General features: G+C 30.6%; 1 protein-coding gene and 1 long non-coding RNA gene across 6 annotated transcripts; both read right to left on the bottom strand.

Moving 5' to 3' along the window:
* Positions 1-2,560: 2,560 nt before the first annotated feature.
* On the bottom strand, positions 2,561-4,539 carry LOC106310214 (cytochrome P450 705A20-like). Its single transcript, XM_013747446.1, has 2 exons — positions 3,634-4,539; positions 2,561-3,239 (listed from the first exon to the last, which is right to left on the bottom strand). The coding sequence occupies exons 1-2, from the start codon at positions 4,537-4,539 to the stop codon at positions 2,640-2,642; spliced, it is 1,506 nt and encodes a 501-aa protein (XP_013602900.1). The 3' UTR covers positions 2,561-2,639.
* Positions 4,540-12,164: 7,625 nt separating this feature from the next.
* Positions 12,165-13,461, bottom strand: LOC106310598. 5 transcript variants are annotated; one of them, XR_001263819.1, is made up of 5 exons: positions 13,427-13,461; positions 13,296-13,334; positions 12,754-13,211; positions 12,529-12,590; positions 12,165-12,450 (listed from the first exon to the last, which is right to left on the bottom strand). It is a non-coding gene; the product is annotated as an uncharacterized LOC106310598 (long non-coding RNA). The 5 variants fall into 5 exon arrangements; XR_001263822.1 differs by having other exon boundaries at positions 12,925-13,211; XR_001263821.1 differs by lacking the exon at positions 12,165-12,450 and having other exon boundaries at positions 12,583-12,667.
* Positions 13,462-20,136: the final 6,675 nt, after the last annotated feature.

The raw sequence follows: 20,136 nt of genomic DNA, 5'->3' as shown, positions 1-20,136 counted from the left end.
CACTGAATCACGGCTATGTTAGTCTTCAAATTTTTAATACCTTCAAGAGTCACTGATCTCGTGCATAAATCGCAGAAGAAAGCACTAATCTCTGCAATTTCTTCATGAACATTCCATGGTAATAGTTCCTTGAAGGCAAACGAAAGGAGGCGCTGCATCATTACATGGCAATCATGACTCTTCAAGCCGATAAACTTTCCTTCCTTTCTGTCGATACAGTTACGCAAATTAGATGCGTAACCGTCTAGAAACTCCACATCGTTTGAAATCCAATCAAAGAACGCATTTTCCCTCTGCATCAAGTCGGTATATGGGAAAAGGAGCCCTACCATTCTCATCAACATGAAGTTCTGAACGAGCACATATATCGACTAAATCCAGTCTTGACTTCAAATTATCCTTTGTTTTACCTTGAACGTTAAGGATTGTGTTCATGAGATTGTCAAAAAAGTTCTTCTCAATATGCATGACATCTAAATTATGCCTTAGCAGATGATCCTCCCAGTATGGCAGATCCCAGAAAATACTTTTTTTGTGCCACTTATGTAGTTCTCCAACAGCATCTACCGGAAAACGCTCATGTCCACCGACGTCTGGCGTCTTTTCTGCACCAAAATCTCTTAGTTGTGTCGACAAATCTGCCCCACAAATTTCCGGAGGTGGACTGTCAAACACCCTCTTGTTCTTCGTAAAAAAATTCCTACTCCTACGATATGGATGATCAGGTGGTAGGAATCTCCTGTGACAGTCAAACCAACACGTTTTCCTTCCGTGCTTTAGTTGGAAAGCATCAGTGTTATCTTGAAAATATGGACATGATAGCCTTCCATGCGTTGTCCATCCAGACAACATATCATATGCTGAAAAATCACTTATTGTCCACATAAGTACTGCCCGCATCTAAAAGTTTTCTTTGCACGAAACATCGTATGTTTGAGCCCATAGTTGTTGCAACTCATATATTAGTGGCTGAAGAAACACATCAAGTGATCTCTTAGGATGCTCTGGTCCGGGAACGAGAATGGAGAGAAACAAAAACTCTCGTCGCAAGCACAAGTTTGGAGGGAGGTTGTATGGTGTAAGAATGACGGGCCATAGAGAATACTGTCTTCCACTCTTGCCAAACGGACTAAAACCATCAGTACATAATCCAAGGTAGACATTTCTTCTCTCATACGCAAAGTCGGGATACTTTGATTGGAAATGCTTGTCTGAAGGATGTATAATCTCACCATTTGTTGAATGCTCCACATGCCATCTCATTGGTTGCACTTGCAAAGCTTCCTGTCCGGTATTTGGGGATTCCCTTTGACTTCCAAGAAGCTGTCAATGAGTGACTGCCAGCCCTTCATTTCGATTGGGAAAGTGAGCCGATCCACAGACCTAATTGATCTGGTTTCTGAGAGCACTGACAAGGCTAAACTCGCCGGTTGAAGAGAGCACTGAATCATTCGAAAGGGGAAGCCTCGACTGGAATCCCCTGCTATAAAGGGCAGCGGAGGAATACCTACAGATTGCTCGCCTTAACCTTAAGATTGCTAGAAAATATCTAATGCAGGAGAATAACTAACAATTTCTGTGGAATACTATTTAATTGGGGGGGTAACGACTTTCAAACTTGCCTATAGGATCGCTTGACCTAGAACCTGTTTACACTGGTCCTGCTGTGAGGAACGGACTTTATCGAGCAAAAAAAGCGATTCTATGCGCAGACGTTAAAGCTCTATTGATAAGAAACATTCTAGCCAATTTTGATTTAGAGAGGAACGATTCCCTTGTCTGAGAACCGCCATTCCCGAGGAACGCCTCCCCACATTGAGAATCTCGATAACTCCAAATTCAGAAGTGAGCGAATCCCAAAGCTCTCTTCTTTCCCCCTTTTCACCTTGAATTGGTGAAAGTATAAAATCTGATGTGAATAGAAGAAAAAGAAAGAAGAAAGATAGGCGGACAACTTGACTATAGTATAGGTCGGATGTTTCCGTGAGCAGTAAGCAGCGGATCTCCCCTTCTTTTGGGAAAGCAGGTGGCCGCGTGTGAATTCTTTCAAGGCAAGGGGCGGCCTGATTTCGACATTGTTGTTTCACTCTGATCCGGTCGAGGTGGTTTTCGTTTACCAGCGCGTAGGTGGTCTAAGTTCCTATGACCGAGTCTTTCTGGCCCCTGTGAACATCTTTTCTTAATGTATTAAAGAGGGCAAATTTTTAAAATCCTCCAACGGCTATAATATATCCTCGGATATTCGTCGGTGTTTTCCGAGGAATATGATTTCCTCGGTATGTCATCGGTATATTCCTCGGAAATTCGTCGGAAACCCAAATTTTGGGTTTCCTCGAAATTTCCTCGGAAATTCATCGGAATATTCCGAGGATCTCATTTTCCGTCAGAATGTCCGTCAGAATTACGCTGTTTTCTTGTAGCGAGGAACAATACTCTGGTCGGAGATATGTGCTCTGATAATAACTAATTGGCAAATGTCTATTTGGATGTTTTTTAAGAAAAAAAAGAACGAAAATCTATTTATTTTGTATGTTCGACTTTCAAATACAAACGGCAAACATGATATAAAAGAACAGTAATGTAGTGAAGAAGATGAACCATAGCCCGATCTTCGAGATCATAAGCTCGGGCTCTGCACATTAAAGGCTGAGTCGAGAAACTGGAGTGCACTTTGGGGGATGAGCCATGGAAAGACTCATTCCTGCATAGACCTCTTTCATACTAACCTTATCTTTGATACTCCAGTCAAAGCATTGCACCATCATTCCAATTGAGATTCCTACAAAGATATAGCCTACATTTGTTGCAGGACATCCCCTTCTTCCAGCTGCAAAAGGAAGGTACTTCAATACTTTCTCTTCTTCTTGCTTTGAAGTTAGAAACCTCTCTGGCTTGAACTCATTAGGATCTTCCCAAGAATCTGGATCCCTCATCACACCATAAACATTAACAACAAGTGTTGTTTTTTCCGGTACTTTGAAGAAATCTTTGATCACACATTTTGTGTCGAACATTCTAACCAGTAAAGGTGCCGGTGGGTGCAAGCGTAGCCCTTCCTTAACCACTGCTTGCAAATAAGGGAGGTTTGGTAGATCTGTTTCTTGAATCAATCTTTCTTTCCCTACAACGAGATCAATTTCGTCTCTTAATCTCCCAAGAATGTATGGGTTGTTAACGAGCTCCGCCATTGTCCACTGCGTTGTGTGTGCCGAGGTGTCTGTGCCTCCCAAAAAAATTTCCTGCAGTTATAAGTATTAGCATTTAACACATTACACATTTTTCTAAGGGCAATTCTCTCAAATAGTCTTGTTTAAAATTTTGTGATCAAAATAGTTCTAAAAAAAAACATTTACCAAAATAGATTTTTTTTATTTTGAAATTGGTAATTTTTATTTCTTTTTAATTTGAAACTCCACCTCAAAACCTAAGCCTTTAACTCTAAATCTTAAGTATATATTAATTAACTTTAGAGTATAAATGTATATTTATCCTTTGATAAAAAAATTTTGGTAATTTTTTTTTTGAAAACTGTTTTTTGTGAAAATAAACTAAAAAGACTATCTTAATCCTAAGAAATTTCTATTTTTTTAGTATATAAAAAACGGTTATAGTTTCTGATGATATTAGTTTTACCACGAACAATGACTTGATCTGGTTCCTAGTGATTTTATACTCTGCGTTTTCGTCTCGACAAGCTTCCAACAGCAAATCCATCATGTCCATATCTTGATCCTCCTCCCGTTTCTCTTCATGCTCCGCAAGAACCCTCTCCAACAACTCATCAAACCCTCTTGAAACATCCATTATATCTTTCTTAAACAGTGACATTAGTCCAAGCATCTCCAGTGGCCTACGTAATACGTTTACAAACAGAATCTGCTTCGATAAGGCAAACGATTTGATAATCAATTCCCTCAGAGTCTCTACCTCACCGTTCTCCTCTGAAAAACTCCTCCCAATGCTCATCCTGCAGATCATGTTGTTAGTGAACTTCATCGTTTCCTTACCAATCTCAATGCTTTCTTTCTTCAACGCCTTATCGTGCAGTTTAAGATAAAATTGCTTTAGCTCCTCTGCACGGACACCTCGTGACTTCTCGATTGCCCGCGGTCGAAGAAGCTTCGTCGCAAGAAGCTTCTTTATGAACTTAACGTAGTCTCCATAAGGAGCTACCGTGAAGCCGGAAGGTCCAAACAGGAGAGACTCGTCGATGGCAGGTGTGTTGCGAGACGAGATGTTTAAGTCGTGTGTCGTGAATATCTCGTGGGCCATTGTGGGAGAAGAAACAAGGACTATGGGAAAACTGCAAATGTGGAGATGGAGGAGAGGTCCATACTTGGTCGAGATTTTCTGAAAAGCCTTGTGGGGTAGAACTGAGAGAAAATGGTGAAGATGGCCGATGATCGGCAAAGAGGGAGGGCTCGGACCCAAGTCATTTGTCTTCTTGAAGAAGAAGAAGACGGAGTAACAGAGAAATGGGAAGAAGCAGAGGAGAATGAAGATGGAGCAGTTTTGAAAGTCAACTATCATTGCTGCCATTGTTTGAGTGAGAGAAGGATGCAAGGAATCCAAGGTAATATATAACTAGATTAGGACCAACGGATAAAAATATATGTTAAAAATAATGTTGTAAATTTAGATCTTGAAATTATAATTTATGTAACTATAACTCGTGTTATTAATACTAATAAAGATCTAATTTAAACCGCTATTAATAAATTGAAATTACGTGTATTATACAATAAGATATATCTTATAATTATATCAAAATTAAGTTATATATTAAAATTATTTTAAAATTTTAATATTTAGATAAAATATTACACATTTTGAAATTATAATTCATTTAAATATTTTTTCAGAGACATAACTTAAGCCCCGCTGTTAATTATTTGAAATTGCTTTGTTATACAAAAAATATATTTTATTTTATATAATTTATTTATCCAATACTTAATTTATATTTTAAATACATCACAAGCAACAATATCCATAAATATATTTGTCAAAAAATAAAATTATATTTTAAATATTTGATATTCAAATAACATATTTATGGATATTGTTGCTTGTGATGTATTTATTTTATTAATGAAGTTATCAACTTTTAATATTTAAAATATGTCAAAAGTTGGCTTAACGAAAATCGTTAAGTTATACCCCCTCCGTACCATTTTAAGTGGTGTTTAAGCATTTTTCTTTTGTTTCATAATAAGTGATGTTCTCACATTTCTAAATAAAATTTAATGTCAGTTGAAATTTGTAACCAATGACAAATTACTACATGTTTTTCTTATTGGTTAGACTGATTTTATTTAAGGCAATTTTATGTAACCCAGATAAATTGCATAGAAATTTGTATTTTCTTAATCTTTGCGTAAAAATCTTAAACACCACTTAAAATGGTACAAAGGGAGTAACATAGTTGATACATGCAATAATCTGGTCAATTATAACCCAATTACCATTTTTAATAGGACAAATCTATTAAATAGTTTTTTCTTTTAGTTTTTATTCCCTAAGACTACTTTGGAGAAAAACATGTTTTAAGAATATTTGAAATCAATTTTCTGTTTTATTTACTATTTTATTTTTATAAATTGAAAAAATTACTTAAACAAAAATTGTAAATTTAAATAGGTTAGACATGTTATAATCTCATCGATTAATTGATAGATGTCATAATTTTCTGAGTTATAATTTGGCACTCACACTTATGTTGAACGTTTTAGTTTTATATAATAAGATACTAGTTTCAGACCATGCACGAGAATAGAGCGTCTTTCATGGAGATGCTTCACGATCTTCTTTTTCATTGTGTGATCTACTGCAAGAAGTTCTGAAATGGAAATTCTAAAAGGAACACAACGTTCATGGAATCTCCTTGATTTCCGACGGCAAGGCATTTCCGAACGAATCTCAATAATAAAAACTACTAACTTCACAGTAAAATGAGGTAGCGAACCATGGTCAGAAGATTCGACGTGATGAAGGCAATCGAGAAGGTCAAATCAATGTTTGACAAGTTGTCAAAGCCGGTGGTTATTCTCGATTGTTGTTTGCCCTTTTACATGGTCGTAATCGAGAAGGTCAAATTTATGTAAAATTACGGATTAGTTAGCAGCTAAGAGAGATTCAACCTACTGTCGCCTTTGTTATTACTCTGGTCATGTGCCTCGACTTTTGATTTTGTTTTCCTTTACGAGGCTTTGTATATATAAATTGGTAAATTCTCATTATAGTATATAACAAAAGAAATAAAGTTCTACCACGCATATATCTGTTATTATAGGAGCGAATCAAGTTATTTGAGAAAAAGATTGTAAGAGGACAAAAGTTCTACTAATTCTCGAAAACTGGATAAAAATGAGTTTTCACGCGAATTTGTTGTGTGTTAGAAAAAGGAAGCTTGGAAGGTTTGAATTGTTTAATAATTTTGAAGAGAGTACGTACATTTTTTTAATAAGTGAAGAGAGTACATCTTGAAGACAACTAGTAAAAACATAATCTAAAAGCAAAAGCTTATAATTGCATGGTGAAATTCCAATCAACGATGACAAAGGTGCTCATCAAATTTTACAAAAAAAAAAAAAAAAAACTTAGTAAAGTTTTTTAAATAGTTACTCTCCCGTACTATTTTAAGTGGTGTTTAAGCATTTTTATTTTGTTTCATAATAAGTGATGTTCTCACATTTCTAGATAAAATTTAATGTCAATTGAAATTTGTAACCAATTACAAAATACTACATGTTTTTCTTATTAGTAAGACTGATTTTAGTTAATGCAATTTTATGTAACCAAGATAAATTGCATAGAAATTTGTATTTTCTTAATCTTTGTGTAAAAATTTTAAACACCGCTTAAAATGGTACATAGGGAGTATATATTTTCTTAAAGCATAGTTGTCTCGTGGAAACAACTGAATAGAAAAAAATATAATGGCTAAGAAAAAACTCTCTCGTACTGATTTTTCCAGTAATGATATTTATAGAACTCAAATTCCCAAACGACCAAACATGAATGCTGTACATCAAAGGGCGTATTTGCCAAATAACAAAAAAAAAAGTGAAATTAGATTTTTTAGAGAAATAGTAGAAAGAGATATGAATAGAAAGTAAGAGAGAAAGGGTGTTTTTAGTTAGTTAGTGTATTTTAGATTTTTGCTTACATAGAGGCAAATTTCCCTACATCCATCAAATGGGACTGAGTGCAAATCCGTTTGGTTTATGTATTGGATGTTACTAGTAAAGTTTAAAATTTCAACTATATATTAAACCATTATTTGTGTTGTAAAAAGGAAGAGGATGAAGCTTCGATTGGTTGCTGCTTTCTTTGAACAATTAAATTGAGTTTATTTCACAACTTTTTTTTGTTTTTTTTTGTAAATTCATAACTGCTTTTGTTTAACTTGAAAAGTTGGCCGCACCGCAATTACAAGACAATAGGGTTGATCGTTCGGATACCCGTCAGGGTTCGGATCGGATATTTTAGGTTTTTAGGTATTTTGGTATAGAGGTATAGAAACCGTTCTATACTGCGGGCCGGGTTCAAGTATTTTATGATTGGAATCATATATTTCGGATCGAGTTCGGATATTTAGATTTTGGAGAAAAATAATTGAATTATTTATTTTTAATATTTTTGTATTTAAAATATACTTTTAACTTAATTGGTTTTCTAATTTTTAATAGATTAGTAATTAATAGGTCTGGAGATAACACTTTAAAATAGAAAAAACACTAATTTAGTTGTTGTTTTGAAATTTTGGATGCAACTTTTGTTAATGCACGAAACAATAATCTCATTTATATTTTAATTGAGTAGCAAATGATTTTGTCCATAAATCTCATATATATTAATTGAGAAACATTACAAATTCTTTTTGTAGTCACGTGTCATCACTAGGATAATTTTTAAAATCCTTAGAAAATTAGGTTGGTCAATCTAAACATATATTATCTTTTTATTGAATTTACTATCAAATTGATTAGTATTGTACAAAATAATATTCTCAGTTATTTCATTAAATAAAAGCTATGTAATTACCTAATATGATTAACATATATATGACAATTAATGATTACTAATAATAAATATTTGATAATAATTTTGTATCATCCTTCTTTTTTTAATATATTATTAAAAGAAATAAAATAATCATATTAACCATATAATAAAAATTATATTTTTCTTATATGTTATATTTTGAATTCTTTTAAAGAACTAAAAATTACTAAAAAATTTAAAAGTCCCACAAACATGTTGTGATCAAAGGCTTAACTTTTTTCTTATATAACAAGATACAAATTATTATAAAATCGTATGAATATGAAGTCTCATCTAATAGACATATATATATATCTTTTAAATTAAACTATTTGACATAGAAAAATACATAAGTTTCAGAATTTGCATCGAAAAAGGATTGAGACCTTAATATTTTAATTTTGAAATTTGCGTTGAAAAAATCTCACATTGAAAATTTTGTGATTAATGGTTTAAATTTTTTGCTCCACAAATATACCAATGTCAATAAAATCATATGAGTAAGAAGTTTCAATAATAAATATTTATATTAAAAATATACTATATATATATGTCAATATCATTGTAATTTAGTTATATACCATATAAAATAAATAAAATGATTGTTTTGATTTATTTACCAAAACAGTTATTGTAAATAAACAAGAGGTATTGTTTTGATTATATGCTTAATCTAATTTAATTATATACGTAATACATACGTAAATTAAAACAAAAGAAATAATAATATGTAAAAATTATTCGTATATATAATGTTCATCTCGCGTAAAGCGCGGGTCTTAATCTATTATATGTATATTATCTAATTTTGAGCAATGTGCACTATTAATATAAATATTTTGAATAAAATGAGAGAAGTAAACTAGAAATATAGGATTATATACATATGTTCGATTATCTTCGTATATCTATTCGGGTTCAGATATTACCCGTTTGGATTTGGATATCCAATTTCTCCTAATTCAATACTCGTTCGGGTATTTTGCTACTTCAGTCCAAACTTTGATTCAGATTTTTTGGACCAGGTTTGAATACGGGTTCGGGTATCGGATAAAATGCTCAGCTCTACAAGACATCATCAATGGATTTTAGCAAACAGTTTCAATTGTGATGCTCATCCACCTTAGGTTCTAAATAAGATGCTTCCACTTATCCACCGGTATAGTTCACTAATTTTGCTCTTTGAGGAAATATATGTTGGAAACGGATGTTTAACACTATTAAAATAGTGTGAACACATGTCAAAATCAGACTTGGTTTGACTAAGAAATGAAGATTCAAAATAGATTTTTTATAAAGCTTAAAATAATATTTGTGAAATATCTTACTTTGTAATATAAAATGAATAAGAGAGATATATGGACCGGACTCGAGTTTCAGATTTTGGAAAATAGCCAATAGGCCAATAGATCAAAAGATTAGTTTTTCTTTGAACTAAATTCTTTTGAATTTTGGTGTTGGAAAAGTCAACAACATCTTATACAATAAAGTTGGTTTGAGTCTCTCCTTCTGCGTCCACGTCATCAGGGAGCTAGGGGCATTTTACGAAACGTCAGCATCCTCTCTTATAGATTTCGGGCTTCGTTGCGGTTTGTTATTTTGTGGGCTTTGTTGCGGTTTGTTTTTGTTTATTTTGATGGGCTTCGTATTATTTTGGCCCACCAGCTAATCTCCTCCTTCGACGCCTAATTTCACCGTCTTCTTCGTAAGACACCATCAAAGGGAAAGTACTCTAATTTGCTCCATTCACAAAAAATTCATTCTAACTACCCCACCTATTTTCTAACTATCCCTTCCTTTTCCCCCTTCCCTTATTAGCCTTTATTTTTATATTAGTTTTCATCAAACATGTGGATCCCACCTTCTCTTTTTTTTTTATTATTAAGACAGCTCGCAGACCCCACTTTTTCTTCTTTTTATATTATTTTAATAGCTTGCGGATCCCACTTTCTTCTATTACTATTATTTTTTTTTGTGATTTATTTTCAAATACTAGGATCCACCATTACTATTCTTTTTTATCTTTTTCAAATACTACAATCCACCCTATTTTTCCTTATGACCAGATTTTTTTTCCAATTTTTTCTCCAAATTTGTGTTTTAATTATTAATGATTAATAAATATATAAAAAATTTATGTTTATCTTAACATAATATTTTATAAAAATTAAAATAACAAAATAATTTTTTTCAATATTATTTTAATCATCAGTTAATTTCAAAAATAAATTTATAGAGTACATATTTAAACTAAATTTTTTAAAATGAGATTTATCTCATTTATATAAAAGTGATCAAATTTAAAATAAGATATTTCGTATTTTAATCAACAATTAATTTCAAAATTATTTATATAAAATTATTTTAAAAACATTTCAAAAATACCATTTCATAAAATATGTATTTCAATAATATTTTAATCAAAAATTAATAAAAAATAAATTTAATAAAATACTTATATATAATATTTTTGTTTAAACTTAAAAGTTTTAAAATTTAAAATAATATTTCATATATTTTCCTATTATATATTTATAATTGAATTAAAGATCTATATAACTTATGAATAATATTCTCTTTGTTTTATAAAAAAATAATTTTGACTCTTTTATTGTTATATAAATAATATTATTATATAATGCAAATTCAGTTATATCTATTTTGACTTTAAAATTATTCACAAATATTTTATAAATTTATATTTCTTAAAAAAATTAATTAAACAATGTATTTATTAAGAGCATGAATGCATTTAGATAATTTTTAATATTTGTAAAAACTATAAAAATTATATTCTTCATGAAACGAAGGATATGTAGTATTTTATATAAATTTGAAGATTTGATATTATATTTTATATAGTATTTTATATAAGCTGTGAAGATTTAATAATGTATTGTGGATTATTAGGACTAATAGAACTACCTTAAATTACTTTATACTACCTTGAACTACTATGTATTATGCATATTTGTAAGAACTTTATATTTTCGGCTTATTATATATTTATAGCAGATATAGTTTATATATTTTGAAATTATATTTCTATATATATGTCTTTAGATATCAAATTAGTCATGATATCTTTAATATTTCTTAAGTTGTTTGAACATTTATTAATAACACAAAGAGATGTTTTAAAACAAGATGACAAAGTCACTAGTGTAATTCAGTTACCTTCAAAATTATCAAGTGAATCGCTGATATAATAGAGTAAATCAACATGTGACGAAGAGAAAGGAGAAGCTTGAGATACTCATTTACTTTTACCGGCGTAGATCTACCTTGAACAATCTTGAAAGGACATGTTGTCAACCACGTAGACGCTTACGTGATTAAGATGTCAAAGAACTAATAGGAACTATTTTGTACTACTATGTTTAATATGAACTATTAGGTACTATTGTGAACTACCTTGAACTACTTTAAAATACCTTGAATTACTATGTATTATGCATGTTTCTAAGAACGTTAATTTTCGTCTTAGCATTTATTTTTAGAAGATGTATCTCATATATTACGTGATTATATGTCTATATATGTGTTTATTTGTCAAATTGACATAAAATACTCTTATTTTTTCATGTTAATAAAAAACTTTTCATTTCCATAGAAAACATCCTTATACTTCCATACTAACATCTTGATGGGAATGCTATAATAAGATGAATTACAGAAAATACATATTTATTTTAATTTTTTCTGCCAAAGTGTTATATACAATCTAAAATTATCTAAATTGATTGGTATTACTAATAAATGTAATTTTTTGATGTGGTATTACTAAAAATTGTTGTAATTTGCAAAAATATTACTATGAAGAAGGAAATATTACTACTGCCTTGAGTATTACTAAATGTAAATATTAAAACATGTGTTCTTTCTTTTTAACACGTTTTCTGTTTTTAATAAATAAATAAAATGTTAACACATTTTTAAACAATTTTTTTTGTTATAATTTTAACATGTTTTAGAAAAAAAAAATTGCGTTTTTGTAATACCTATTTCAAACCTATTAGTTCAAATTTTTGGTTTTAACACACATAAACATGTTCCCAACAGGCTTCTTACTTGATCCTTGTCAGCCTTCTTTTGATCAACTTTGTGCTATAGAAACTTGAATAAATTTGATACCAAAACTTATCCTTCCCTTTATTCACTACCAATAGGTTTCTCAAGAACAAACTATAAATATCACAAGGCAAAGCAATAAAACACTCTTTCTAATTGCTAATTGTCTTGGTTTCTGTCCATTTCTTATTGCTCTTCTCTCCTTTTAATTGGATGCTTAAACGTCTTCGAGGATGCCTTAAATGTATACTCATATTGGAGATTCCTAGTCTTATGAGAATTATGTTAATTCTCCTAAATCCATCTTCTTTTTCTTCATGCAACAATAACTACCTGCAATGACACTTATCATCAGATTTACTGGCTCTGAAATGGATACCTTAGTGTTAAGGAAGAGGTTAGATAACTCACTGATCTGTTGATGGACCATACGACATAAAAACCTACACAAAAGCTTTGTTGTTGTTTATAAACTACATTCAAAACATATAGAGAGGAGAATGCCTCAAAAATTCCATAGCAAGTAGTAGCGAGAGAGATACAAAACAATCTGAAATTTTTTTAATAACATATCAAACTCTATGAACAAAAATGAATCAAAAAGCTCTCTAAAATAAGAGAAGATGCATCTATTACACTGGTTGAGATGCAGCCAATGATACATCTCCATGCGAGTATAAATACATATACGCAGTCATGCTAGTCAATATTATCGTGTATCATCCACCTAGCACACTATGACACACGCAGATTTTCAGAAATGCATGAAAAAAGGATAAAGATGGTCCTAACTAAGAATTGTAGTACCTTCCATATCTCTTTGTGACTAAGATGATCTGGTCCTAGATAAAATATTGATGCATAATCGACCCCGGTCTGAGAAAACACCCACAAGTTAACACCACAGAGCCAAACCATAATTGTCTAAACGTAATAGAATATATATTAGAGGAAACAAGACATGTTAAGGGTTCTGACTTACTGATAAGACAAAGACTTACTATCAGAACGAGAGGGTTATAATACAGAAAATTTTTGTGGAAGAACAGTTCTTGTGTGTCTAATCCCTTTTTTATTACAGATTCCCATCCAATCTGCAAGTTTTTTAAACAAATTCATATAATGATAAGAATTCAAAACTATGGAGGCAAATCAGAAGATAATTGAAAATCTCCAACCTTTCCACAAACATAAAGACCACCAACATACAGAGCAACCTGGAGAATCAAGATCTCAGATCAGTCCATTAGATTGCATAGAATTTAAGGAAGACTTAAACGCAAACCCAGAAAATGAAGAAGCAATCAACCTTTGTTTAATTACAATAGTATTGGATACCTTCCGAACCCAAAAAGAAAAAAAAGTTAATTATGATGGTTTTGGTTGCTTTAATTATCATGATTATGCATCCCCTTTCACTTTTTTAATACAGTTAATGTGAAACTTCTCCTTCCACCACCGTATCCATACCATTACTAAGGTTATTTTTTTTTCATTTCCTGTATTTTTACAGAATTATCACACACCCATCACAAAAAGTATAACCAGACGTTGCTTATGGTTTCATTCCATATGCATAATAATTACAGTTAAGAGAAAGAGGTCAAGAGATTCATCACGAGTGTCGAGTTTATAATTTTTAATTATAGGTTTAACTAAAATCATGTTAACAATTTTTCTATGTAATAATCAAGCTAGGAAAATTTTTTGGGGTCAAACTGATAAAAAGATTAATATTTATATCAAACCAAGATTGCATGCTATATAATTTAGCTAGACCAGATATATTTAATTTGAAATAAACCAAGTAGAAAATTGGTTAATAGAGGGTGCACTCAACAAGATTGCATGCGTATAATTAATTTCTAACTCATACTCTCATCTCATAATTTAAATAAAATAATTTTATAAAAATTATATAATAAAACACACAACAAACAGTTCTAACATTTGAATTGTTGAACTGTATTAGGCAGAAAACACTTCATAAAGAAAGTTTTAAATTTTTATATCAACTTATTTTAAAACCAATTCCAATATATATTTATATATTATATTCAAATAAAAGTAACAAGATTTAGAAAGTAGAATAAAAATCTCGGGCAAACCCCTAGTATCTCATATAATTAAGGGATAGTTTAAATGCAATATCAATTTGATTTTGTAACATAAAATCCTTAATGCATTTCCAAATAATTAAGTGGAGAATAAATTCTCCATCTCTCTTTATTTCTTGGATCCCTACGTTGGATTTGAAACTATAAAAAGAAAGTCACCCCCATTTCATAAGAGAAATCGACTTGAATAAGATAAAATATTTATTTTTAGTTGTTTTGTGTCTCAAAATACAACACATAATTAGGTTCTAAAGGTTTTATTCTTCAGTGATGGGAGATAGAAATATATGCAGTTGTATCCTGTGATTTTGAAATGCCATGCAACCGTCACATGTTTACATAATTAAGTACATAGTGTGCGCTCCTGCAAACTTGTTTTTCTTTCCAAATTCTTTTATATGTTTTCATATTATTTATCGATTTATTTATGCAAAAACTTTACAATTATTCAGTTCGTCCTATTGTAAAATTTGCGTTCCTACAATATATATGTTCAATCTCCTGATACATTTGTATGTGATCGGTTGTGTTGTTTGTTATTTCAGACTGTTGCAGTTTTTCCACTTATTTCTCCTGATATATTATGTTCTTTGCATGCTTAAAATGTGGATTCCCCTTGGGTTTTAATCTTATTTTCTTATCCTTGAATTGCGTTTAGATTATAGAGAAGCAATACATGTCGTTGATGCATATGTTGTCTTGTTCTCTTTAATTTTTTCAATGAAGATCGTGGGTCTAGCCAAAGTCGTTAATGGAGGGAACATAAATACTACATCAACTGAGATATAAAACTGGTCGTATTAAAAAAAAAAAAAAGAGCTATAAAACTGGTTAAGAATAGACAACAAAAAGGGTGGACAAAGGACGAACGAAAGGTAAGCAATAAACAACATAACTGAAGATAACAAATAGAGCTAGTTTAATAATTTAATTTTCTGAAACTCTTAATATAACAAGCTTAAAAGAAAGCGTATTTCAACTCTAAAATAAAGACAAACCAATTTCCAAATGCTATTAATCGTTTTGCCAAGAAAATAAATAACAAAACCAACAACATAAATTATAAAACATATTTAACATAAAGCTAAATTTTTTGTTTATTTACACGAAGAGAATATAAAATCATTAATAGTTATATCATGAAATCATTGTAAGTAATTAAAAAAATTATATTTTTTTGTGCCGCAGCGGATATTCACCTAGTTGTATACTTGTATATAGGATTAGAACCTATTTTAAAACTGATCAACCAAGCCCAATACACATCCAACATCAACCTATTTTAAAACTGATCAACCAAGCCCAATACACATCCAACATCGATGTCCAATAAAATGCCTAATATCAATATTATTAAACGAATATTAAACTAATGTTAACAAATTATTGTAATGAAGTAAATAAATAATAACAAACTTGGAAAATAAACCATGGAAATTACCAAAAATACCATATTAATAGTACAATTTTTCATGTTTACACTAACAACTTTGATTTTCACTTTTAATGAAAGACTAGATCTTGACCCGCGCCTCCGCGCTGGTGTTGGATTTAACTTGCGTTCAACGTAAATTTATAAACCATTTTTTATAAAATGTCCATTTATATTTTTGTGTTTTGTAAAATATATTTAGAGTAGAATATATTATATTATAATATATATGTTTGATAATAATTTTTTATCTGTACGTAATATTATATTTATAATTTTATAACTTGATGCAATTTGATGTAATTGTAATATTCATATATTAACCTATTTATTTTTTGTTTATTTATTTAAAAATGATTTAATTTTTTACAGTAGGTTTTTATGAATTATTGAAAGAAATGCAATGGCTAAATGTGTAAATAAAACAAAATATTTAATCTACTATCTGTGTTTCCTAATAATTCTCATTTAATCTGCTATCCAAGTTTCCAAATGACAGAATCTGTAAATGAGAAATAAATACAGTGACTAAATATGTAAATAAAAAAAATATTTAATTTGCTATCCTTTTTTCCAAACAACTTTCATTTAATCTAGTATCTAAGTTTCCAAACAGTACCAAAAGGTACTTCAGTTTTAATAATATATAGATAAAATACATTTATAATCCTAGAGTTAACTAATCTATAGTGGAATATGATTTTTGAAACGTGAAATTCAAGATTCTAAGAGCAAGGGCAGCGGTGTCATCTCTCGCAACAGTTTCTTCCCTGTATTATATTTATATAATTTACATTTTTAATTAACATTTATATAAAAGCTCAAGACCAATTATAAATAAACACCTTTCAGTTGAGTACCTCCATTTTTCTTTTACGTTTCTCTGCGAACATTTGACTTTCTATCTCTCCTCTTGCTTTTCCTTCTCTCACCTACTTTTACCTTTATTTTATTAATTAACTTAAGAGAGACTTACAAAGAAATGTGATGGATGCGGATGCGGATGCTCTAATAAATATATGCGGATGCTCTAATAAATATTTAAATATTTATAAAATATATATATATAAAAATTACAAATAGTTTTAGAAATAATTTTCGATTTTCAAAAACCAATTTGAAAAGAAAAAATCGAAAAAAAAATCAAAAAGAATTATAAAAAAATTCGAATTTGAAAAGATATAATTCGAAAACATAAAAAATTATTCTTTTATTTATTTAAATAATTATTTATTATATATATATATAACAATGGTACAAGAGTCTTTTGCTATTTAGTAAAAAAATTATTTTTGAAAATATTTCTTAATAGTAGTAAACATGAATAATGGTACGAAAATGCAATAAACCTGAAAATTCCTCAATAAGCAAATAGTAGTGATTAAATCACATACAACCAGAAAAATTAACTTAAGATAGTCAAAGAGGTTTGTCTTACTTGGTGATTGTCCATGTGTTTTGCGTGATACTGAAAAAGTTTTTTACAAAATTGATGATATATAACATGTTATTTATAAATATGCATAAATAATTGAATCAATGTTAATGTTAAATAACAATTACGTGAGCTGTAGATTTTAATGTAGTAAATTAAATAATAACAAACTTGAAAAAAGTTAGTTGTAGTGATAGAATCACATACAACTAGAAAATCATCTTAAAATAGTCACTGAGGTCTTACTTGGTGGTTGTCTATGTGTTATGCATGATAACAGCAATGTGCGCCGTAGATTATAATGAAGTAAATTAAATAATAACGACGCTGGAAAATTATTTGGTAGTAGTGACCGAATCACGTACAGCTAGACAAATCAGCTTAAAATAGTCATAGAGGTTTGTCTTACTTGGTAAATAAGCCAATACTAGTGAATGAATAATATACAGCTAGACGAATCAACTTGGTTACTGGTTCTAGTATTTTAATAGATTTAGAAATCTTTCTTGGATTTATAAATTTTGATAAATCCATTGATTTTAGATTCAAACAAGAAGATTTCATAATCAATGATGTAGATTTCATAATCAAAGATATAGATTTAAAAGTCAAAATAAGTAAATTATTCTAAATCAGTCAAATAGATTTGTAATAAGTTCAGTTTTATAATAAAATAATATATATATAAAAACTAAAACACATGTTTCTCATTTCATATGTTATTTTTATGACATAAAATCTCTCCACATATTTGTTGACATTGTCGCTATCACTTGATTGGCATGTTCTTTTTACAGATTTTGAGTTACAAAAATTTCTTCATCATTTTTATTAACTTTTTGAGATCTTTTTCATCATCAGTCTTTTTCTTCTGAAAAATTATATGTTCTATAGAACTTCCAAAAAAAAATTATGTCAACCGGCACATGCAAGTACAATATCCATTTGTGTTTTGTAAGGCAGATTTAAAGAAAAAATAGGAATCAAGATTTGAACAAAAATCCTCTCGATAACATTTCTCAAGGAATCATGACTTAATTAAATAACTATGTCATTTTGCGAGCTTGAGACACCGCCGACTAGGTTTGGGCATTCGGGTCCTCGGATCGGGTTCATGTCGGTTCTTGTCGGATCTGGATCTTTCGGATACTAGACATTTGGATCCAACTAGGTACTTAAATTTTTTTTGTTTGGGTTCGGGTCAGTTTCTATCGGATCATGGCCAGTTCGGGTCTATAATTTATATACCCGCAACATACCTGTAATTTTTGGGTATATTTTGGATTCGGTTCGGTTCGGGTATTTAAGATCTGAAGTACCCGAACTAGACTCATACCCGAAAACCCGAAAAATACCTGAAAACCCAAAAATACTCTAATACGCGATATACCTGAATTTTTACATGATGTCTGATCCAAAGATCTAAAAATACCCAAAACTTTATGTAAATACCTGAATTATATTTCTAAAAATAAAAAAAAAATTACCCAAAAACTCAATCCGAAACTTATAAAAAATATATATTATACCAAAAATATACCCAAACACCAAGTATACTCAATATACTAAAAGTTTCAGGTATTTTGAGTATCTAATAGGGTTTCAGATAGGATCTGGACACGAACCGAGATCCGTGGTCCAAAATAATTATATCCAATAGGTAGTTTAGCCTAGACCGGACCCGAACCTATATTGTCGGGTCGTTCCGATTTGGGTCTTAGAGTCCAGATAAAATGCCTAGGCCTACCACCGACGCCGGGAGAGGAGATGCGGATTCGAAAGAGGCTTCTCGATTTTGGTGCCCGAGAGGAATCTAGGTTACGGCTAGTCAATCAATCTTGTAGATTAATGTCAAACAAAAACCATATGAGCCTTGTAGTCAAACGAAGTTAATTGAGGAATAATCTAATAGTGATCGACAAAACGAATCAAGTAATATTACGTGGTTTCGGGCCCAGGGAGTTAGGGATTCGGCCCGAACTTTATAGCAATTCAAAAAAAAAAAAAACGTATCAAGTTACGCGTGTCTGTCTTACGTGATGATTGTCTATTGTCATGATATAAAATAAGTTTTATTCACAACTAATAATACCATACTAGATAGTAATCTGCACATTGCACCGGATAAGATGTTTATATTAATGTTGAAATTATATATTATGATTATGTATACTATAAGGTATACTTTAAGTGATAGTTAATAGAACTAAATGTATGATTGTTATTAGAGACGAAGCCAAAGACTTTTTATAATGGGTTCACTAATATTAAAATTTAATATATGGTGTTTGCAAGTTTGAAAAGAAGCTTTGGAAAATATTTTTTTTTTATATTTTGCCTATTATATTGTAGTAGTTATGGACTTAGGAGTTTAGCAGATAAAATCGAAAAAAGTGGATCAATAACATATTATAAGCAAAACAATAACTGTATGAAATAAAAAAAAAGTATAGCGTCATTAAATTCAGAAAACATAGTTGCATAATAAAATAAATCGAAGGTTATTTGACCCTCTGAATTGTAAAGGTTGTTACAGATGCGACTAACACGTGAGACTTGCTGGTGGTTCGTTCCTGGAAGTTTCTTCTCATCTTCAAGGTTGTCTAATGCAGAGCTCTCATGGCGGTGAAGGTGGTGACACTCACATGCTTATATTTCTTGCTCTAGAAGACTAATACACTAAGCCGAGACGACTTACAGTGATTCAGTCTCCTCGAATCAGAGATTGCCTCATCTAGCAGTAACAAAACCGAGTACAACACATTTATCTAGAAATAGATTTTCAACGTCCTCTTTCAGCAATGAGAGGCGGTTCTCAAGAACGTGAGTCTAAATTCATGAAAGTAGGTATGGAGAAAAGGGTTCTTTCATTAACACTTGGCATCGTAAAGTTTCATCGCTTTGTCGTCTCTACGGATCTGTCGACTTAATGGCGATAGATCAGATGGGTTACCGTTTTTAACAGAAACGTATAGAGGAATAATGAATCTTTATTGATGCTATGATTATATTGAGATGATTGATAAATCAACTAA

This window comes from Brassica oleracea, chromosome C8 (genome assembly GCF_000695525.1).
Source record: "Brassica oleracea var. oleracea cultivar TO1000 chromosome C8, BOL, whole genome shotgun sequence".
Classification (NCBI taxonomy): domain Eukaryota; kingdom Viridiplantae; phylum Streptophyta; class Magnoliopsida; order Brassicales; family Brassicaceae; genus Brassica; species Brassica oleracea.
The sequence above is the reverse complement of the archived record's forward strand: the minus strand, read 5'-3'. Positions and strand labels throughout refer to the sequence as shown.

Coding starts and splice junctions, on each gene's coding strand:
- LOC106310214 (XM_013747446.1), bottom strand. CDS start 4,539: ATGGCAGCAATGATAGTTGACTTTCAAAACTGCTCCATCTTCATTCTC. Junction 3,240..3,633: donor AGATCAAGTCATTGTTCGTG/GTAAAACTAATA, acceptor TTATAACTGCAG/GAAATTTTTTTGGGAGGCAC.